Here is a 22,353-nt window from a genome sequence, read left to right on the forward strand (position 1 = left end):
ATCGGGAACGCGCGTGTGGAGAACTGCGCCGTGATCTACTGCAACGAGGGGTTCTGCCGGCTCTGCGGGTACTCGCGGGCCGAGGTGATGCAGCAGCCCAGCACCTGCGACTTCCTGCACGGGCCCCGCACCCAGCGCCGCGCCGCCGCCCAGATCGCACAGGCCCTGCTGGGCGCCGAGGAGCGCAAGGTGGAGATCTGCTTCTACCGCAAGGATGGTACGGACAGGGGAGCGCAGGGGACACGGGGACAGGCAGGGACGGGAGGGCTGCGCCGAGGAGAGCGGGTGTGGGAGCACGAGGTGGGGATCTGCTTCTACCACGAGGACGGTCCTGACCCCCCTGGGGGGACCGGGCTGGGGACAGGGGAACAGCAGGCACAGGGACAGACCTGGCTGGCAGGAGGTGTCGGCACAGGTGGGGACTCGAGGGACTTTGACACCCCCGGGGCTCCGCGGTGCTCTCCAGTACCGTGATGGCTCCCCAGGGACTCCCACCCTGCGAGTCCTCAGCCCTCCCCGGTGCCGTGATGGCCAGCCGGGGCCCCAGGGAGCCTCAGGTTGTGGGGCCGGGGTTGTGGGGTGCAGCGATCCCCAGCTGAGCGTGCTGGGGTGACGGGAGGCCGTGTCACTTGGAGCAGGGACAAGGAGGACAAGGAAGGAGTGGGCTGAGCTGGCATCGGCCGTCACAGTGCCACCATCCCGTGGGGGTGTGGGAGTAACCGGTGACATCCCGGGGGTCCCAGGGGTCTCTGGGGGCTGTGCCCCACAGAGCCCGGCCCGGGCCTGGCTCCCCGCATTGGTGGTGCCGGTGCTTCCCCTCCCCGTGGCCTCGTGCCAGTGCCAGGTGTCCCGGCTGTCACCACGGCTGTCCCGGCTCTGGGCACATGGCCCCGGTTCCGGTGCTGGAGTAAACAAAGCTGGTGCCAGCTGCCGGCGTGGCCGTAGAGCCGCCGTGGCCCCGGGAGCCCTGGGCAGCGGGCTGGGGCCAGGGACGGCGCTCCTGGCGCTGGGAGCCTCGTCCTGCTGCGCTGGCTCTGCCTGGCCTGCCCCGTGCCCCTCGGGCTGTGCCGTGCCGGGGGCTGTGGGGCTGCCCCCCGGAGCCTGTGACACTGAGCCCTCAGGGTGACACTGAGCGGTGCCACCGCCTGTGCCACAGGGGTGGGGAAATGGGGCTGCAGCTTGGGGCCTTCCTTGGGTCCCCGGAGACCTCGACGCCTCCGGCTGTGCCTCCGAGCAGCGTGGGGGTCCCACCCCTTACCAGCCCTTGAGTGCTGCCAGGGACAGGTGGGATAGGGGGTTCCCAGAAGTGGTGAGGGGTCCCAGCCCTTGGCAACTTCTGTGGGGCCTGTGGGGAGGTGTGGTGAGGGCTCTGGGAGTGCTCTGGGACCCCGCACCGGGCCGGGGGCAGTCCATGGTGACCGGCCGGGGCCCTTGGCAGTGCCCTGGATCTGGGGTGTCCTCCTCCCTCTGCTGGGCCCCTTGGCCGGAGCCTGCTGGCCCTGGGGACTGCAGTGATGCCACCGCGGGTGTCTCCTCCCCCGAGCACCGTGCTGGTGCTCCCCGCCACTGGCATGGAGGGTGCTCGGGGGGTTCCACTCCCTGCACCGGGACCCCCAGGCTCTGTGGGGCCGGGAACTTGTTACCAGTGGCTTCGGCATCCCCGGTGCTCCGGTGTCGCTGCCGTTCCGCGGGTGCCCTCGGGATCGTGGTGTGGTGCCGACTGCCACCCTGCAGCCCCCCACCCTCGCCCCTGGCGTGTCCCGGTCCCCGGTGCTGTGTCCTGATCCCTGGAGCCGCGGTGGAGCCGTGCTGGAGCCGCCGCGTCGCCGCCGCTGCTGCAACCATTTGTCTTTGCGACGTGTTGTTTATGGAGCCGGGGATGCCGGGAGGTCACGACGCCCGTGGGGCACCTTTGTCCCCGTGGAGACACCTCAGGGACCCCGGGCTGGATGGGGACAGGGAGGGAGCACAGACGCCCCCGGTTGCCGCTGTGGCCTTTGGGGTCCCCCTGTGTGTGGCCCCCGGTGTTGGTGCAGGGCGGGAGCGGCTGAGGGCCGGGAGGAGCGGAATCGGGGTCCTGTCACTGTCACAGCTCGGGCTGGGGGGGTCCCCCCGTGCCAGGGGGGGTGTTCCCAGCCTGGCTGCAATCCTGGGGGTGCAGATGGCTCCTCGGTGCAGGGGTGCGGGTCCCAGGGCAGTGGGAGCAGGGATGGGAGTGCAGGGATGGGGATGGGGGTTCGAGGATGGGGGAGCAGGGATGGGGGTGCGGGGATGAGGATCGGGGTGCAGGGATGGGGATGGGGGTTCGGGAATAGGGATGGGGGTTCGAGGATGAGGATCGGGGTGCAGGGATGAGGATCGGGGTGCAGGGATGGGGATGGGGGTTCGAGGATGAGGATCGGGGTGCAGGGATGAGGATCGGGGTGCAGGGATGAGGATCGGGGTGCAGGGATGGGGATGGGGGTTCGATGATGAGGATGGGGGTTCGAGGATGGGGGAGCAGGGATGGGGATGGGGGTTCGGGGATGGGGTCCGGGGGGGTCCCCGCGCTTTGGGGGTCCCGGCGCCCCCTGGCGGTCGCGGGGAGCGGTGCGGGTGCTGGGTGCAGTTTGGGGGTGCGGGGGATTTGGGGCGCAGCTCTGGAGGTGGGAGGTGCACTTAGGGTGAGGGGGGCGAGGGTCTCTTTGCAGTGAGGGGCGCGCCTCTGTCACTGCGCTCCCCCCATTGCCCCCACCCCAGGGGTCCCCCACTGCTTCTGCCGCCGCCCGCACCCCCGGGGTTCCCCCATCGCCCCCCCCGGGACCGGCCCCCATCAGCAGCTGGACCGGGAGGGCCGGAGCTCTCCTTGGGGACCTCAGGATTCCCGCGGGGGTGGATGAAGCCGGCGGTGTCGGTGGCTCCAATCCCCTGGCGGCGGTGGCTCGGCGACAGCTCCGCGGTGGCCCGGGGCCACCCTGTGCCACACCGAGCTGGCCCCCAGCCCGGGCCCCGCGTGCGCCAGGGAATCCCCCCGCCGCGGGCACGGGAACAGGGACAGTGCCAGCTGGCACCCGCCGTGCCAGCCTGCCGGGCCCGGTGCCAGCCGGGGGGACACCGTCACGGGGGGGATTCGCTGCTTTGGCGTCACCCGCGTGTCCCCCCAGGGTCCCCGTGGGGTGAGGGGTGCGGGGGAAGCAGGACGCCCCCCCCATCCCCCAGAGGTTGCCCCGGGCTGCCCTGACCACCCCCAATTCCCCCCGCCCCCAGCTGTGGCACCGGATTAACGCCACAGCTGTTAACGAGTTCTGAGCGGCTTAACCCTGCCCGGCACCCCCGGAGCCCCCCCGGCCCCCCCGGCCCCGCTGCCCACGCACAGACACGACATCTGGGGGGAGAAAGGGGACTCCCCCACCCTTCCGTGCCTCAGTTTCCCCCGGGGTGCGGCTGCAGAGGGGCTGTCTGGTGGAGTCGGTGTTGGGGGGCAGGCGGGGGGCAGGAGGGGTGGCTCATCAGGAATGGGGGGGCAGGAGGGAGGGGGTGCTCCCCAGGCCGGGGTTGGGGGGAGGAGGGGGTGCTCAGCAGGGACAGGGACAGGGGCAGTGTCCCTCTCCCAGGATGTTTGGGGCCGGGCAGGGGGTGCACTCCCGGCCGGGGATGCCACCCCCCCATGTCACCGACGCCCCCTCCCCGCAGGCAGCTCCTTCCCGTGCCTGGTGGACGTGGTGCCAGTGAAGAACGAGGATGGCACCGTCATCATGTTCATCCTCAACTTCGAGGCTGTGAGGGAACCTGAGCCTGGGGAGGCCCCGACCCCCAGCACCAACCACTGGGTCACCCCGGCCCCCTGGGGCCCTGCAGGTATGGGGGGACAGGGACCCCGGGTTACCGCCAGGTATGGGGGGACAGGGACCCCGGGTCATCCCCAGGTATGGGGGGACAGGGACCCCGGGTCACCCCCAGGACTGGGGGGACAGGGGCACGGGATAACCCCCAGGAATGGGGGGACAGGGACACGGGGTCACCCCCAGGTATGGGGGGACAGGGACACGGGGTCACCCCAGGTATGGGGGGACAGGGACACGGGGTCACCCCCTCCTGCTGGGCTCCTGCAGGGGGAATGGGGTCAGTGCCACCGGGCTGGTGGCAGCCCCTGTCCTGCTGACCCCATGTCCCGGGTGTTGCTGTGGGGCACATGGGGAGAGTGGGCAGCACCGTGGGGAGGGGGGTGAGACCCTGCCCCTGACCCCAAGCCTGATTCCCGGGGTGCAGCTGGTCCCTGTGGCCGAAGCAGCACCACGGTGGGGATTTGGAGCCGGATCCTGAGCCCGGTGCTGTCCTTCCCCCCAGGACGCAGCCGGTCCCTGCGGCTGAAGCTGCTGGCGCTCACGGGCAGCCGCCAATCGCTGCCCCCCGAGCCACCAGAGCCGCCGGACGTGGTGGTCGTGGACCCCGGGGTCATGGAGCCGCTGGCCATGGACCTGGCCCTGCCTGCCAGCGACTCGGGCCCCGAGGACGCCTCATCCTCGCTGGAGCCCGGTGTCGGGGACCGTCCCGAGGACGAGGCGGCGCTGATGGGGAACCCCGAGGCGCCGGTGACACAGTCATCCCCGCGGGCCGAGCGCCTGGCGCTGGCCTTTGCCAACCACAGCCTGGCCAGGAGCCGGTCTCGGGAGCGCCGGTCCCGGGAGAGCCTCCGCAGCCTGCGCCGGGCGTCCTCCGTCGATGACATCGAGGCCATGAAGGGCGACGGGGACAAGCGCGGCCACAACCGCCACGCCAGCGCCGGGGCCGGCCTGCACCGCGGCTCCAGCACCGGTACGGCCACGCTGGCGCGGGGCGGCCATCGCTGCTGGGGACATCGGGGCAGCCACAGCCAGAGAGCCTGGTGACACCCCCGTCCCACTGCCCCACAGCAGCGCCTGGGCTGGCAGGGGCTGGGATCCCCCCCATCACCACCCCCGGCCCTGTGAGCCACACTGAGCCGCAGTGTGGCATCACCCTGGGAATCACCTCGGGAATCACCTCGCTGGCCCCAGAGCTCGTTAAGCGTATTAAGATAAGGGACAATTACTATAATGATATTAAAGGTAACTGAGAGCAGCTCTGCAGGTCCCTGGGGCCGGTGGCACACGGCTGGGGGTGTCCCCTGTGCCCTGGGGCTCCGCGTTCCCTTCACCTGCTGTGGGACCCTGACCCTGGGAGCAGCAGGATGCCCCCGGGGACAACGGGACCCCTGCCCCAGGAGCTGGGGGAAGCTGGGGGACCCGCCCGGGGCTCGGGGGTCTGTGAGCCGCGGTGCCAGTCCCCCGTGCCGCGGGACGCCGCGGTGACCGTGTGTCCCCGCAGGCGCGGTGGCCGCTGTGCGCAGCGCCCTGCTCAACTCCACGTCGGACTCGGACCTGGCGCGGTTCCGGGCCATCGGCCGCATCCCCCAGATCACCCTCAACTTCATGGACCTGCAGCCGGGGGGGCTCCTGGCCCCGCCCCCGGCCCCCCGCCCCATCATTGCCCCCACCAAACTGCGCGACCGCACCCACAACGTCACCGAGAAGGTGACACAGGTGAGACCCGGCCGGGGGACGCGGGGACAGGTCACACAGGTGACAGGGGTTGGGCGGTGCTGAGGTGGCTGGGGTTGCACCGAGGCGTCCGGACATCTCGGTGGTGATGTGGCCAGGCTGTGACACGATGGCCAAGCGGTGACAAAGTGTCCGAGCAGTGACGAGATGTCCGGGCAGTGCTGGAGGGGATGTACAGTGCTGGAGGTGGCCCGAGCGCTGCCAAAGTGTCCGGGTGATGCCAGAAGTGCTCGGGTGGTGCCAAAGTGACCAGGTGGTGCTGGAGACAGCCGGGCAGTGCCAGGGTGGCTCGGTGCTGCTGTGGGTCTGGCCTGGGGGTTCTGACCGTGATGTTCTGGTGCGGTGGGTGCCGCGGCCGGGGGTATCTGGTCCGGGACAATCCCCAGGGGTTCCCAGCGAGGTGCAGGGAGCAGACACTCGCTGGTACCGCGGTACCCCCATCCCAGTACCCCCCCCCGTACCCCCAGCCCGGTGCCCCGGTGTCCCCACTCCGGTACCCCCACTCCGGTACCCCCACCCCGGTGCCCCGGTGTCCCCACTCCGGTACCCCCACTCCGGTACCCCCACCCGGTGCCCCGGTGCCCCCACTCCGGTACCCCCACCCCGGTGCCGTGCTGCCGGGCACTGGCAGCGGCCGCTAATCCGCTCCCGTTGTGTAACCGCCATCTGCCGCGGGAACAGGAGGCGCCGCTTAATTACACCCTGATTTCTCGCCGCTAATGATCCGGGGGTGGCGGCTCCGGGCATCCCGGGAGGGCTGTGCGGGCTGGGGGAGCCGCTGCGTGCCCCGCCCCGCGGTGTCCCCGGGATCCCGCGCAGCCACGCCCGGGGCTGTCCCCGGGGTCCCCGGCAGCTGCCGGGGGACGGAGCAGCCCCGGCGCATCTGCCCGAGCCCCTCGGGGCGCCCCCGGCCCCGCACCTGCCCGCACACGTGAGGGGGCCCCGTGGGAGCCCCGTTCCCACCTGGAGCTCCAGGCCCTGCTGCCGGGCGCTCGGTGGGGTGGGGGGACCCTTCTGGGGGGCGGCACCCCCTCACTCCGCATCCCGGACCCGCCAGATCCTCACGGAACCTCTTGGTTGCCTCGGCCGTGGTTATTGTGCCACCAGGGTGACGCTGAGCTCTCCCTGCCCCCGCCGTTGCCACGGGGCCCGTGAGGGGACACGGGGGACACGGGGGACACGGCTGCGGTCACCGCGGCGGGCTCTGCCCCCCGGCAGTGCCAGGGACTCTCGGGGTGCCCCGGCTGTGCAGTCGGGCAGAACCGGGGCCGCGGGAACTGGGGGCGTGTGGGTGTCCCCGGCTCAGGCACGGCGAAGCCTCCGGGGTCGGTGGCACCGGGGGACGGGGGTGTCCCTGCAGTGACACCGCGATTCACCCGCGGGCTGGAGCAAGGTCACTGCGCTGGGTGACACTGACGGGCACCTGGGGTGGCATCCCCGCGGCTCCTGGGACCGCCGGAGATCCTGGTCTGTTCCCGAGGGGATCCCTGCGTGGGGCAGGACAGGGCTGGGGGACCCCAGACCCACTCGGGGTGTGTGGGGACCCGGCGGTGCCACCAGCCGGGGCGTGTCACTGGGGCATCGCTGGCTGCTGGGGGCAGCCTGGGGACACCGGGGACCCCCCATTGCCGGGACGAGTCCTGCCGACCCCGGCCCCGCTGGCACCGGCTGGGTGGGCGAGGGCGCTGCCCCCCAGGTCCCTCTCGCTGGGGCTGGGGGTGCCCGGGGGGGCCGGGCGGGCGCAGCCGTGGGGCACTGCCAGCGCTGGGCAGCGGCCAGGGACACGGGGACACCGGGAGCCGTGAATCAGCCGGGGCTGCCAGGGCCAGCTCACCGCTACCGTCATTGTCCCTGTCCCCGTCACTGTCCTTGTCCCCACCATCACCGTCCCCATCCCCGTCACCACCCCCGTCCCCATCCCGCTGCTCACGGGGCAGGGCGAGTCACACTTGGGGGGCGCGGGGGGCTGCAGGTGCCGGCTGGCAGCGGGGAGGGGGCGGCGGCGGAGCAGGCAGGGAAGACTCCGGTTCCGCCGCCCCCCCCGTGCCCCCCTCGCCCCGGTGTCCCCGCGGGGCCGCTCCCGGGCGCTCCCGGTCCCTCCTCCGGGGAGTGGCGACGGCTGGAGCCGGGGGGGGCCCGGCGGGGGCGAGCGGCGGGGGGGGCTCGGGGGGTCCCGCCCCGCTCCATCTGCCGCGCGCAGGGCCGGGGGGCGGCGGGGGGGGCGCGAGGACCCCCGGAGCGCGGCCATGGCCCCGGCGCGGCGCGACAGCGGCGACCGCGGCGACCGCCCCGACGGGGAGCGGCGGGACCGGGTCCGCCGGGCCGTCCGGGTGTCCAGCCTGGTGGCACAGGAGGTACGGGGGGCGGTCGGGGGGCGCCGGGGGCCGCGGGGGTCCTCACCGAGAGGGAAAACCGGACCCACGATTTTTACCGCAGCGGCTGGGCTCGGGGTCCCGGGGGCGTCCCCACGCCGGCATGGGGGAAACGGAGCGGGGGGAGCACCGGGGGTGGTGGCGGGCGGCTCTGGGGTTCACCGGAGGGATCTGGCGGCTCTGGGGAGGCTCCCCCGGCTGGGGGAACGGGGTCCCGTTGTCCTTTCACCGCGCACGGACACCGCGGCCCGGGGGTGTCCCCGTGCGGGGATGGGGGGAGAGGCGGGCGGGCACCGGGGGTCGTGGCCGGAGTGTTTGGATGGGGTTGGTGGTCCCGCGATTTTCGGGGGGTTTCCCCCCACGACGGGAGCAGGGACCCACAATTTATCCTGCCGTGCGAGGGTGCGGGGTCCCGGGGGTGCCCCCGCGCCGGGATGGGAGACACTGAGCAGGGGGATGGCACTGGGGGTCGCAGCAGGCGGCTCTGAAGGGCTGGGGGGCCCGAGGGGGCCCGGAGTGTCGCCAGGGTCCTGTGGCTCATCCCGCCCTGAGTGGGTGTGGGGTACCGCGGGTGCCCCCGCGCCTGGAGTTTGGGGACCCTGGTGGTTGTGGTGGGCGAGTCTGGGGGTCCAGGGGGACCTGGAGCCCCCGGGGATTGGGGAGCACGACCCCGTCATGGGTCCCCAGTGCCCACCCGGTGCCACAGCCGGGCCCAGTGCCATGTCCAGCTGTGCCGTGGTGGCTTGTGGTGTGGCGAGGGGTAACAGCTTGTGGCTGGCGTGGTCTCTGCTGCGTCCCAGGTGGTCTCCAGTGTGCTCCAGGTGGTCCCCAGTGTGTCCCAGGTGGTCCCCAGTGTGCCCCAGGTGGCCCCCAGTGTGTCCCAGGTGGTCCCCAGTGTGCCCCAGGTGGTCTCCAGTGTGTCCCAGGTGGTCTCCAGTGTGTCCCAGGCGATTCCCAGTGTGTCCCAGGTGGTCCCGAGCGTGTCCCAGGTGCTCCCCAGTATGCCCCAGGTGGCCCCCAGTGTGTCCCAGGCGGTCCCCAGTGTCCCAGGTGTTCCCCAGTCTGTCCCAGGTGGTCCTCAGTGTGTCTCAGGTGGCCCCCAGTGTGTCCCAGGTGCTCCCCAGTGTGTCCCAGGTGCTCCCCAGTGTGTCCCCTCGTAGCTGTTCCCTTGCCGGTGCCTTTGGGGCGGGTGTGGGTCAGTGCCAGCGTCACCGGGTAGCGGTCGGAGCTGGGGCGGGCGCACCGCCCCCCAGGAACGTCACCCCATCCCACAGGGACGTCACCCTGTCACGGGGTTTGTCCCCTGCCCTGCCACGGGTGCCACAGGCAGAGGGTGCCACTGCTGCTGCCCGCCCAGGGTGGCCCTGTGTCCCCTGCGCCCATGTCGGGGGGCCCCGAGGGCGCTGCGACCCCGCAGCTCAGCGCCGTGAGTACCCCCGGGAAGGGGGAAAGTGGGGGGCTCCCGGCAGCGGGATGTCCGTGCTATTGGGGTGTCTGCTGTGTCGGGGTGTCCCCCAGTGCTCCGGGGTCACCTGCTTGGTCACCGGTGCTGTCCTGGTGGTGACCACGTTGGGTGACACCTGCAGGGGGACAGGGATGTCATGGGGGGCCAGCGGCTGGAGGGCTCCGGGGGTCCCAGCGCCTCAGGGTCAGTGACGAGCTGGGTGCCAGTGTCAGGTTTGTGAGGTCTGGGGGTCTTAGACCCTGGTGGGGTGTTGGGTGGGTGCCAGGGTCTGTGTTAGGGCACGTGTGGGGTACCCAGGCAGGTGTGGGGTACCCAGGCAGGTGTGGGGTACCCAGGAAGGTGTGGGGTACCCAGGAACGTGTGGGGTACCCAGAAACGTGTGGGGCACCCAGGCAGGTGTGGGGTACCCAGGAAGGTGTGGGGCACCCAGGCAGGTGTGGGATACCCAGGAAGGTGTGGGGTACCCAGGAATGTGTGGGGCACCCAGGCAGGGCGAGTGTTGGGTGCCCTTGGGGGTGTCGGGGGTCCGTGGCTGTCAGGTACCCGGCAGTGTCGGATGCCTGTGGGTGCCGGGTACCTGCTGGGGCAGGATTTGGGGCTCTGGGACTGTGGGGTACCTGCTGGGGCAGGATTTGGGGCTCTGGGACTGTGGGGTACCTGCTGGGGCAGGATTTGGGGGTCCCTGCCGGGTGCCCGGCTGTCCCGCCGTGGGGCACCGGCGGGAGCAGGGACTGGGCAGTGCCGGAGGGGGTGTCAGTGCACCGGGGGTCCCCGGGGGGCTGGGGCTGGGTGCCGGGGGTCAGGCAGGGAGTGGGGGGCTGTGAGGGTCCCCCGGAGGGATGGGGCTGGGTGCCGGGGATCAGGCAGGGAGTGGGGGGCTCTCGGGGCCCGGGGGTGCCCCTGTCCCGGCCCGGGTATTTGGGGTGCGCCGTGGGCGCAGGTGTCTGGGTCGCGGCAGGTGCGGTGCCGGGTGTCCCGGGGGGCGGGGGGTGTCGGTGTCACCGCAGGTGTCGGGGACGCGTCACCAGGGCGGGACGTGTCGCCGCGTGTTGCCGAACGTGTCGCGGGCACCGCCGCCATCTGTGTCACCGTGACTGACGGGTGTCGGGGCGGGGGGTGCCACCGGCTCCGGGGGACATCGCCGTGTCGCCGCATATCGGCCCCGGCCTGACACGTGGGCCAGGAGTGGGGGTCCCACCCGTGCGTGGGGGTGTCCCCAGCCCCTCTTCGTGGCATCCCCGAGCTCCGCTGGCACGGGGGGCTGGGGGCCGCGGGGAGGGGCTGGGGACTGTCCCCAGGGCTGGGGGACACGCTGGGCTGGGGGTCGGGGGGGTCTCTCCGTGTCCCGCTGTGTGTGCGGGGGGCTGGCACGGGGAGGGGGTGCCAGGACCCCCGGGGGCTGGCATGGGCTGCTGTGCTGGGGGTGCTGGGGCGGGGGGCGCACCTTGGGGGGATTGCCAGGTGTGTCTGGGGGGCTGATGCGTTGGGGGTGTGTTTTGGGGGGCTGGGACTGAGTGGGGGTCCGGGTCACTCCCCTGCCGTCCATCCCTTCCCAGCGGCCAGCAGGGCCGGGGGGTCCCCAGACAGGGGTCACGTCCTGGGGGGAGTTCAGGTGGGGTGTGGGTGCAGCCCCGGCCCACGGAGGTGGGGAAGGAGCGGGGGGGGGGCCCGGGGGGGCCCGGGGTCTCTCCCCGTAGGCGGCGGGACCCCCTCTGTCCCCGGGGCCTTCTGCAGGCCCGGGCCCCCCGCCCCCCTCGCCGCAGGCCGGGATTTGTCCCACTTTGCCGCGGCAGCTGCGATAAATTTAGCGGCAGGAGCGGCTGGTGGCTGCAGCCGCCCCCCGGCCCCCTCCCTCCCTCCCTCCCTCCCTCCCCTGCCGCCCCCCCGGCCCCCCCGGGCCTCCAGCCCCGCTCACACCCGCCCGGGCCGGCCACGGCCACGGGGGTCTCGGGACCCCGGAACTGGGGTCCCCTCCGGGACCTCCCGGTGACACCCCCGGGCTGGGCCCGCCTGGGAGACTCTGTGCCATGGCACCCCGGGCCACCCCCGGGCCACCCCTGTGCCCCCAGGGCCACCCCCGTGCCCCCAGGGCCGCCCCCGGGTCACCCCCGTGTCCCCCGTGCCCCCCGTGTCCCCCGTGTCCCCCGTGCCCCTCGTGTCCCCCGTGCCCCCCGTGTCCCCCGTGTCCCCCGTGCCACCCCCAGGGGAGCCCGGCCGGACACGGGGGGTGTTGGGGTGCAGCCCCCGGGGGGGGAACCGGGACCCCCCGCACTCCGGGCTCGTCCCTCTGTCACACGCTGCGGGGGGACACGGGTGACACGGGAATCCCCCGCGTGGGGGGTGGCGGCTGTGACGCAGGAGCTGCTGTGTCCCAGTGCTGTCATCGCGTGTCACTGCATGTCCCAGCACTGTCACTGTGTGTCCCAGTGCCATCACTGCGTGTCGCGGCATTGTCACTGTGTGTCCCAGTGCCATCACTGCGTGTCGCGGCATTGTCACCGCGTGTCCCGGCATTGCCACTGCATGTCCCAGCACTGTCACTGTGTGTCCCCGGCATTGTCACCGCGTGTCCCGGCATTGCCACTGCGTGTCCCAGTGCCACCACTGTGTGTCCCGGCATTGTCACCGCGTGTCCCGGCGTTGTCACTGCGTGTCCCCGGCACTGTCACCGCGTGTCCCGACATTGTCACCGCGTGTCCTGGCATTGTCACTGTGTGTCCCCGGCACTGTCACTGCGTGTCCCGGCATTGTCACCACGTGTCCCAGCATTGTCACCACGTGTCCCAGTGCCATCACCGCGTGTCCCGGCATTGTCACCTCCTGTCCCGGCACTGTCCCCGCGTGTCCCGGTGCCACCACTGTGTCCCTGGCACTGTGTGTCTGTGTCACCGCCTGTCCCCATGTGTCCCAGTGCCATCACTGTGTTCCCCAGCATTGTCCCCGCGTGTCCCGGTGCCATCACCTCATGTCCCAGCAGTGTCACCGTGTGTTCCCACACCGCATATCCCATCACCACGTGGCTGTTCCCGCTGCCCCACGAGGCCACCGAAGCTGGTGGCCCCTGGGGACAGAGGTGGCAGTGCCCGTGTCCCGGAGGGGCTGTGCCAGTGTTTTGGCTGCGGCAGCAGGACGGGAACAGCATCCCAGCCTGTGGGCACGGCACGGCTGGGAGGACATGGCTGGGGTGTTCCTGGGGTGTCCCCAGATGTCCCTGGGTGTCCCTGCATGTCCCTGGGTATTCCTGGGTGTCCCCGGGGTGTTCTTGACGTGTCCTTGGGTGTCCCCGGGGTGTCCCTGGGTGTCCCTGGACCCTGACTCCCTGCTCGTTGCCGTAGTCGGGCGCTCTCCCCGCACACCTGAGCAGGTGTCGGTGCCCTTGGGGTGCCGGGGGGTTGTGCCATGTCCCACCTCGTGCCGTGTCACCCGTGGGCACCCACGGCCACACCGCTGTCCCCGCTGTGTCACCGACCCCCGCGGCGTGTCACAGCGTGTCACCGTGTGTCACCGTGTGTCACCGTGTGTAGCCTTGTGTCGCCGTGCTCTGGGGAGGCTGGGGGTGTTGGGGTGTTGGGGTGTTGGGGTGTTGGGGGTTTTGGGGGTGTTGGGGGTGTTGGGGTGTTGGGCTGTTGGGCTGTTGGGGGTTTTGGGGGTGTTGGGGGTGTTGGGCTGTTGGGCTGTTGGGGTGTGTGTTGGGGGGTTCGGGGGGGCTGCCCTGGCCGTGGCCGTGGCAGCAGCAGCGGAGCAGCCTGGGAAAAATTTCCGCCCCAATAATTCCTGTCTGCTCTGGCGGAGCGTGGCTGGCGTGCACCGCGCCGGGGGTCCCCGCTGTCCCCGGGGGTCCCCGCTGTCCCCGGGGGTCCCCGCTGTCCCCGGGGGTCCCCGCTGCCGCCGGGGGTCCCGGGGCACACAATGGGCACGGGGCCGGGCTGGGGGGGTCCCTGACCCCCGCTGCCCCCCCGAGGATGCTGCCCGCGCTCCTGCAGCTGCTGCAGGAGTTCCCGGGGGGCTCCCCCGCGCCCCCCCCGGCCCGGGCCCCCCCCCGGGCCCTGCCCCATGCCCGGGGTCCCGCTCTGCAGCGCTTGCCTGGGGCTCCGCCGCGATGGCACCGGGCACGGACAGCAGGAGAAGGTACCGGTACCGGCCCCGCCTGCGCCCCCCGGGGGACCCGGCAAGGGGGGCGGGGGTGCCGCGGGGGGGGCACCGTGCCCACCCGTGACCCGGCGGAGGCTGTGGGGACCCCAGGCTGTGTCCTCGGCAGTTGTTTGGGAGGGTTTGGGGGGTTACATAAAGCTCTGGCTCTGCGTGACGGGGTCACCCCGGCCCCCCCAGTGGTGCCCTCGGGGCTGGGGGGGGATTGCACCCATCCCCTCCCTGTGGGGCAGCAGCAGATGGAGCCCCACGATGGGCACGGAGGGGCAAGGGGACCCCCGGGGGGTGTGGGGGGACCCCATAGGGCAGGAGGGAGGCACAGAGTGACTCTGTGGGGCAGAGGATGGGGGGGCCGTGGGTCACCCCCCCGTCCCCTCTCACCCTTGCCGCGGGGCTGTGCGTGGTGATGGACCCTGTGGACCACCCCCAGGGATGCCCCAGACCCCCGAGGTTGTGCCCCCAGGGTGTCCCTGCAAGGGGGCAGGGCAGGGAGGAGGGGCCGGTGCCCCCCAGCCGGAGATGCCGAGGCCGTGGCCCCTGATGGGGAGGCTGGGGATGGCCAGGCCTGGGGGGCACAGAGCCGGGGCCCAGGGCAGCATCGTGGCTGTTCGGGGTGGGAAGTGCCCTGGTGGTGTTTGTGGGGCAGGAGGGGGCTGTGGGGCAGCTCTGTGGTGTGTGTGGGGGGCTTTGTTCCCCCCGTGGCCTCCAGCTGTTCCCCTGGTCACACGTGGTGGTGTCCCTGCCCCCCCATGGCCTGTGCTGGGGTCACCCCCGAGTCACAGAACCGGCTTTGCGAAGGACCTTTAAGGCCATCGGGTCCAGTGCTGAGCCAACACCCCCGAGCCGTGTCCCCACCTCTCCCCGGCCTGGGGGTCTGCTCCCCCTGCAGCCCCCCTGCTGGGGTCACCCCCGAGTCACAGAACTGCTGAGGCTGTAAAGGACCCCTCAAAGCAGTGGGTCCAGCGCTGACCCGCCGGGGCCAGGGCCACCGAGCCACGTCCCCAGGTAGCACGCTGCTCGGGGTTGGGGTCACAGGAGCTCAGTCCCGCGGGGTGCTGGGGGGCAGGGCTGACCCCCCGTGCCCCCTGTCCCCAGGTGCTGTCCCTGGGTGCCGATGTGCTCCCCGAGTACAAGCTGCAGGCGCCGCGCATCCACCGCTGGACCATCCTGCACTACAGCCCCTTCAAGGCCGTGTGGGACTGGCTGATCCTGCTGCTGGTCATCTACACGGCCATCTTCACGCCCTACTCGGCCGCCTTCCTGCTCAGTGACTCCGAGGAGGCCCAGCGCCACCACTGCGGCTACTCCTGCAGCCCCCTCAACGTGGTGGACCTGATCGTGGACATCATGTTCATCATCGACATCCTCATCAACTTCCGCACCACCTACGTCAACTCCAACGAGGAGGTGGTGAGCCACCCCGCCAAGATCGCCATCCACTACTTCAAGGGCTGGTTCCTCATCGACATGGTGGCCGCCATCCCCTTCGACCTGCTCATCTTCGGCTCTGGCTCCGAGGAGGTGACGTGGGGGCGCAGGACGGGGCGGCGCCGGCCGGGCTGCGCGCTGCCTGGGCTGCTTTGCTGCTGGGGGTTGTGTTTGGGGGTGCCACCGCACCCCCGGGCCAGGACACCACCGGTGACCCCCCTGAACCTCCTTCCCAGACCCCCTCTGCTCTGGGTGGGACACCGGGGGCACCCGGGGCTGGCACAGGGGGAGGGGACAGGGGCTCGTGGCACCCTGTGCCCTGCCAGGGATCTGTGGGAGTTCTCTGGCCCGGTGACCCCCCCTTTCCTCCCTGCCCAGACACCTCCGCCCTGGGGGGCACCCGGGGCAGGGGGAGACTCCCGGGATGGAGGTGCCTGCCTTGGGCAGGGACCCCCCGCCCCTCCGGGGTTCTCAGGGTGTCTCCTCACCACCGACCCCCCTTTCCCCCGTCCCCCTGACCGCGACGCTCATCGGGCTGCTGCCGCTGCGGGGAGAGGGGATGGATCTCCCCTCACCCTTCCGGGGGTCCTGGGGGTCCCTCCGCCCCCCGTGACCCTTTGGGTGCCTTCCCCCAGACCACGACGCTGATCGGGCTGCTGAAGACGGCGCGGCTGCTGCGGCTGGTGCGCGTGGCGCGGAAGCTGGACCGCTACTCGGAGTACGGCGCGGCCGTGCTGTTCCTGCTCATGTGCACCTTCGCGCTCATCGCCCACTGGCTGGCCTGCATCTGGTACGCCATCGGCAACGTGGAGGGGCAGCGCACGGGCTGGCTGCACGCGCTGGGCCAGCAGATCGGCAAACCCATCGTCAACGGCACCTCGGGGCCCTCCATCAAGGACAAGTACGTCACCGCGCTCTACTTCACCTTCAGCAGCCTCACCAGCGTCGGCTTCGGCAACGTGTCCCCCAACACCAACTCCGAGAAGATCTTCTCCATCTGCGTCATGTTGATCGGATGTGAGTGCCCGTGGGGTGTGAGAGCCCCTGAGGGGGTGTGCGGAGCGGTGTGGGTGTACCTGTGCACCTGTGGGTGTACCTGTGCCCCTGTGGGTGTATCTGTGCACACCTGTGTGTGTACCTGCGCACCTGTGGGTGTATCTGTGCACCTGTGGGTGTACCTGTGCACCTGTGGGTGTATCTGCGCACCTATGGGTGTACCTGTGCACCTGTGGGTGTACCTGTGCACACCTGTGGGTGTATCTGTGCACCTGTGGGTGTACCTGTGCACCTGTGGGTGTACCTGTGCACACCTGTGGGTGTATCTGTGCACCTGTGGGTGTATCTGTGCACCTGTGGGTGTATCTGTGCACCTGTGGGTGTACCTGTGCACACCTGTGGGTGTATCTGTGCACCTGTGGGTGTACCTGTGCACCTGTGGGTGTACCTGCGCACCTGTGGGTGTATCTGTGCACCTGTGGGTGTATCTGTGCACACCTGTGGGTGTACCTGTGCACCTGTGGGTGTATCTGTGCACCTGTGGGTGTACCTGTGCACCTGTGGGTGTACCTGCGCATCTGTGGGTGTACCTGTGCACCTGTGGGTGTATCTGTGCACCTGTGGGTGTACCTGTGCACCTGTGGGTGTACCTGTGCATACCTGTGGGTGTATCTGTGCACACCTGTGGGTGTATCTGTGCACCTGTGGGTGTATCTGTGCACACCTGTGGGTGTATCTGTGCACACCTGTGGGTGTACCTGCACACCTGTGGGTGTATCTGTGCACCTGTGGGTGTATCTGTGCACACCTGTGGGTGTATCTGTGCACCTGTGGGTGTATCTGTGCACACCTGTGGGTGTATCTGTGCACCTGTGGGTGTATCTGTGCACCTGTGGGTGTATCTGTGCACACCTGTGGGTGTACCTGTGCACCTGTGGGTGTATCTGTGCACCTGTGGGTGTATCTGTGCACACCTGTGGGTGTATCTGTGCACCTGTGGGTGTACCTGTGCACCTGTGGGTGTATCTGTGCACACCTGTGGGTGTACCTGTGCACCTGTGGGTGTATCTGTGCACCTGTGGGTGTACCTGTGCACCTGTGGGTGTATCTGTGCACACCTGTGGGTGTACCTGTGCACCTGTGGGTGTACCTGTGCACCTGTGGGTGTACCTGTGCACCTGTGGGTGTACCTGTGCACCTGTGGGTGTATCTGTGCACACCTGTGTGCACATTCAGGTGTGCCCGAGAGCCCCCGGTGCCTTGGGCAGCCTCGTCTGCACCCCCGAGGTGTGTGTGAGTGCCCGTGTGTGTGAGTGCCCATGGGTGTGAGTGCCCGTGTGTGTGAGTGCCCGTGGGTGTGAGTGCCCGTGGGTGTGAGTGCCCGTGGGTGTGAGTGCCCATGGGTGTGAGAGCACCTGGGTGTGAGTGCCTGGGTGTGTGAGTGCCCGTGTGTGTGAGAGCACCTGGGTGTGTGCAGAGCCGTGTGTGCACGTCCACACGCAGGGGTGACACCTGGATCTGTACTCACACACACGGGAGGGGTGTGGGAACACCCCCGGGCTCAGTTTTGGGGGTTTGGCACCTTCACTGGCGCTCCGGGGATCGGGGGCACCTGTCTGCCTGTGCTCAGGTGACACGGGTGGGGGGATGTGCCTGTGCTGGGCTCGGGAGGCTCTGCAGAGGGATCCGGATCCACGGGCTGGGGACACCTGTGGGTCACAGCAGCCCCACGGAACACTCCAGGCTGGGCACGGGGGCTGGAAACCTGGGAGAGGCCCTGGGGGTGCTGTGACAGGGGCTGGACATGAGCCCAGGGGTGCCCAGGGGGGCCCAGGGGGGCCCAGGGGGGCCCAGGGGGGCAGGAGGCCGATGGCCCCTGGGCTGTGCCAGCCCCAGTGTGGGCACAGCCCCAGGGCAGGGATTGTCCCCCAGGGCAGGGATTGTCCCCTGTGCTGGCCCTGCTGAGGGACCCCCTGGAATCCTGGAGAGCCCAGGAGAGGTTGGGGTATGTCCAGGGAAGGGGCTGGAGCCCCAGGAGAGGCTGAGGGAGCTGGGAAGGGGCTCAGCCTGGAGAAAAGGAGGCTCAGGGGGAATTTCTGGCTCTGCACAACTCCCAGAGGGGACAGCTGGGGGGGTCAGGCTCTGCTCCCAGGGAACAGGGACAGGAGGAGAGGGAACGGCCTCAGGCTGGGACAGGCAGGCTCAGGGTGGATATTGGAACAATTTCTTCCTGGGAAGGGCAGTGCAGGCCCGGCCCAGCTGCCAGGGCAGGGGTGGAGTCCCCATCCCGGGAGGGATTTGAAAGCCGTGTGACAAAGGGACCCCCCTGTGATGCTGGGGACCCCCAGTGACAACGGAGACCCCACGACCGTGGGCACCCTGCATGATGATGGGCACCCCACACCACAGCCCTGGCAGAGGGGAGGGGTTTGGGGAGGTTTAGGGGGGTTTGGGGGCACAGAACCCCCAGCACTGATGCACGGCAGCAGCTTCGGGAGCACCGCACCGCCTCCCGCTGCTCGGACTTGGGGACACGGGGACCCTGCACCCCCGGCCTGGGGGGTGGCAGTGGGGGGTTTGGGGGGGTTTGGGGGCGCAGAGCCCCCCTGACCCTGCCCCCCCAGCGCTGATGTACGCCAGCATCTTCGGGAACGTGTCTGCCATCATCCAGCGGCTGTACTCCGGCACGGCGCGCTACCACACGCAGATGCTGCGGGTGCGCGAGTTCATCCGCTTCCATCAGATCCCCAACCCGCTGCGCCAGCGCCTCGAGGAGTACTTCCAGCACGCCTGGTCCTACACCAACGGCATCGACATGAACGCGGTGAGACCCCCGGCACCCCCAAACCCTCCCCGGCACCCCCAAACCCCCCCCGGCCCTCAGCCGGCGTTTCCAGCGCGCCCGGTCCTGCACCGGCGGCGTCGACACGAACGCGGCGAGACCCTCCGGGACCCCTAAAACCGCCTGACCCCCGTGGCCCCCCGTGCCCCCGCAGGTGCTGAAGGGGTTCCCCGAGTGCCTGCAGGCCGACATCTGCCTGCACCTGAACCGCAGCCTGCTGCAGAACTGCGCCCCGTTCCGCGGGGCCACCAAGGGCTGCCTGCGGGCGCTGGCCATGAAGTTCAAGACGACTCACGCTCCCCCCGGGGACACCCTGGTTCATGCTGGGGACGTGCTCACCGCGCTCTACTTCATCTCCCGCGGCTCCATCGAGATCCTGCGCGGCGACGTCGTGGTCGCCATCCTGGGTGAGCCCCCAGAAGCGGCCCGGGGGCCCCGCGGTGCCCCGTGGGGCAGCCGCCCCCCTCGGGGGTCCTGCGCCGCCCTGGGCGCCCCCAGGGTGACACCCCAGCTCCTGGAGACGGCCCGGCGCTCCTGGGGTGATCCCCCCTGCTCCCCAAGGGATCCCCCCCATCCTGGGACACCCCCCGAACCGCACGCTGCCCCCGCCTCTTGGGGACCCCCGGGGGACCCCCCAGTCCCGTGCACGTCCCGCGTGTGCCCCAGGGACTCCGAGTGACTCCCGCACCTCCCGGAGCCCCCCGAGCTTTGGGGTCACCTTGAGCGCCCCCCCAGCCCTGACGTGACCCCTCCCTCCGTGCCCGGAACCCCCCCGGTTCCCCCGGGCGGGGGGAGCTCTGCGGCTGCGGGGGGCAGTGCGGGGACCCCCCGAGCCCCGCAGTGACCCCCGCACCCGCCAGGTAAGAACGACACGTTCGGGGAGCCGCTGCACCTGCACGCCCGGCCCGGGAAGTCGCGGGCGGACGTTCGGGCTCTCACCTACTGCGACCTGCACAAGATCCTGCGGGAGGACCTGCTCGAGGTGCTGGACATGTACCCCGAGTTCTCGGACCGCTTCTGGGGCACCCTGGAGATCACCTTCAACCTGCGCGACGTGAGGGGGGCCGAGGGGGGAAGGGGGTGGGAAGTCCGGGTGAACCGGGAGGTCCTGAAAAATTGGTGGTCCTGAACAAATGAGGGAGTTCTGAGCAAGCTGAGGGGGGAAGGGAGGAGGGTCCTGACCAGTTTGGAGGGTCCTGAGCAAACTGGGAGTCTTGAGGAGATGGGGGGAGTTGGGAGCAGCTTGAGGGGCTTCGGGCAGTCCTGAAGGATTCTGAGCAAAGCAGGAGGGCCCCGAGAGGAGCGGGGGGTCCTGAGCAGGTTGGGGGCGCTGAGCAAATTGTGAGGGCCTGAGAGATGTGGGGGGGTCCTGAAGGGGCTGGAGGGGTCCCGCAGCCCCCCAAGCGCGCCCCCGTGTCCCCGCAGACCAACATGATCCCCGGCTCCCCGGGCAGTGACGAGCTGGACGGAGGCTTCTCCCGGCTGCGGCGCCGCAAGCTGTCCTTCCGCCGGCGCCCCGAGAAAGGTGGGGGTCGGGGGGCCGGGACCCCCGCGCTGAGCCCAGGCCCACCCTGACCCCGGCCTGTCCCCTGCAGATGCCGCCAGTCCCGGGGAGTCCCGGGCGCTGCGGGGGGACGGCGGGGGCGGCCAAGCCCCCGGAGCCCCCCGAGGCCCGGCCGAGTGGGACCCCCCCAGCCCCTCCAGCTGCGGCTCGAGTGACGAGGAGGAGCCCCCCGCGCCTCCCCCGGGGGCCACCGCGCTGTCCCCGTTCCGCAGCGCCCCCCCGGCTCCCCCCGAGCCCGAGGAGCGGGAGGGCAGCGATATGTGCAACCCCCTCTCAGGTGGGTCGGGGGGCTCAGGGCGGGGGGCGGCCCCTTCCCCTCCACCCCCCCCTCCCTCGGGGCTCAGAGGACACCCCAGAAACCCTGGCACTGCCGTCCCCAGCCCTGCCCCAAGCCCCATCCCCTGTCCAGCACCCGCCACTGCTCCCCCGTGCCCCCCTCAGCTGGGAATGGGGGTTCCCCATTCCCTCCCTCCCCACTCAGGGTCCTGCAGCCCCCCCTAAACCTTGAACCCCCCATTCTCAGCCCTCCCCCAGCAGCTGCCCCTGCACCCCCTCAGATGAGGGTAGGGGTCTCTGATTGGGCAGGGGGGTTCCAAACCCCCCAAAAGCCTCAGCCCCCCCTCCCCACCCTTCCCCAATCCCCTGGGTCCCCCCAACCTCCCCTCATACTTCACCACCCCCCCAAACTCATTCACCCCCCTGCTTTTCCAGGCGCCTTCTCGGGGGTCTCCAACATCTTCAGTTTTTGGGGTGACACCCGGGGCCGCCAGTACCAGGAGCTCCCCCGCTGTTCCCACGGGGCCCCCCCAAATCCCCCCCCGACCCTGACCCGCCGCCAGCGCTCTGACCTGGAGTCCCGCTTGGATCTGCTCCAAAAACAGCTCAACAGGTAAATCCGGGGGGCTCGGGTGGCACCTGGGGGGGCTTGGGCCAGTGGGAGCCCGTGGGGGGCCCCCCATTGCCAGGGGGTCTGGAGAACCAGGAAAAGGAGGAAGGGGAGATCCCCCACCCCCAGCTGAGAGAGGGGGGGACGGGGGCAGGGGTTGGGGGTCCTGGGGGCGGTGCAGGGATGAGGTTGGGGGTCCTGGGGGCGGTGCAGTGATGGGGTTGGGGGTCCTGGGGGCGGTGCAGGGATGAGGTTGGGGGTCCTGGGGCCGATGCAGGGCTGGGGTTGGGGGTCCTGGGGGCGGTGCAGGGCTGGGGTTGGGGGTCCTGGGGGCGGTGCAGGGATGGGGTTGGGGGTCCTGGGGGCGGTGCAGAGATGGGGTTGGGGGTCCTGGGGGCGGTGCAGGGATGGGGTTGGGGGTCCTGGGGGCGGTGCAGGGATGGGGTTGGGGGTCCTGGGGGTGGTGCAGTGATGGGGTTGGGGGTCCTGGGGGCGGTGCAGGGATGGGGTTGGGGGTCCTGGGGGTGGTGCAGTGATGGGGTTGGGGATCCTGGGGGCGGTGCAGGGATGGGGTTGCGGGTCCCAGGTCTCCTCGTGTTCCGGCCACGCTCCCACGCGGCTGTTACAGGCTGGAATCCCGGCTGAGCTCGGACATCTCGTCCATCGTGCACCTGCTGCAGCGCCAGGTGCTGGTGCCCCCCGCCTACAGCACCGTGAGCTCCCCGCACCAGCCGCCCCCGGGGCCGCTGCCCCCCACCCTGCCCATCACCCCCATCCGGCCGCTCGCTCAGGTGAGGGACCCGGGGGGACCCCTGCTTTGGGGGTGCTCCACCGTCAAACAGGCTCTGGCTTGGGGTCACCCCTGAGCCCCCCAGGTTCGGGGTACCGTCCTCCCGTGCCCGTCACGGTGTCCTCCAGCCCCTCTGTGCGCGGGGGTCCCCCCCTGGGGGTGCCGGGGGGGCTCACCCCGAGCCCCTGGCGCTGGGAGCGGTGCCCCCCCCCGACACTGCCCCCCCCCTGTTCCGCAGGTCCCGCGCCCCCCGCGCGCCCCGGACCCCCCGGACGTGGTGCTGCTGCTGGAGCCGCCCCCCCC

General features: G+C 70.8%; 1 protein-coding gene across 1 annotated transcript; it reads left to right on the forward strand.

The window, feature by feature from the left end:
* Nucleotides 1-9: 9 nt before the first annotated feature.
* LOC131575322 (potassium voltage-gated channel subfamily H member 2-like) lies at nucleotides 10-22,202 on the forward strand. Its single transcript, XM_058830587.1, has 13 exons — nucleotides 10-217; nucleotides 3,673-3,837; nucleotides 4,327-4,794; nucleotides 5,326-5,540; nucleotides 14,640-15,065; nucleotides 15,608-15,989; nucleotides 18,593-18,792; nucleotides 18,965-19,217; nucleotides 19,671-19,864; nucleotides 20,236-20,335; nucleotides 20,406-20,651; nucleotides 21,086-21,263; nucleotides 21,889-22,202. The coding sequence occupies exons 1-13, from the start codon at nucleotides 88-90 to the stop codon at nucleotides 22,124-22,126; spliced, it is 3,195 nt and encodes a 1,064-aa protein (XP_058686570.1). The 5' UTR covers nucleotides 10-87; the 3' UTR covers nucleotides 22,127-22,202.
* Nucleotides 22,203-22,353: the final 151 nt, after the last annotated feature.

This window comes from Poecile atricapillus, chromosome 2 (genome assembly GCF_030490865.1).
Source record: "Poecile atricapillus isolate bPoeAtr1 chromosome 2, bPoeAtr1.hap1, whole genome shotgun sequence".
In the NCBI taxonomy this organism is placed as follows: domain Eukaryota; kingdom Metazoa; phylum Chordata; class Aves; order Passeriformes; family Paridae; genus Poecile; species Poecile atricapillus.

Bases quoted from the DNA above. Each gene is read 5' to 3' on its own strand.
- LOC131575322 (XM_058830587.1), top strand. From the start codon at position 88: ATGCAGCAGCCCAGCACCTGCGACTTCCTGCACGGGCCCCGCACCCAG. The intron at 5,541-14,639 runs GTGAGACCCGGC...CCCTGTCCCCAG, and splicing joins TCACCGAGAAGGTGACACAG to GTGCTGTCCCTGGGTGCCGA. The intron at 15,066-15,607 runs GTGACGTGGGGG...GCCTTCCCCCAG, and splicing joins TCGGCTCTGGCTCCGAGGAG to ACCACGACGCTGATCGGGCT.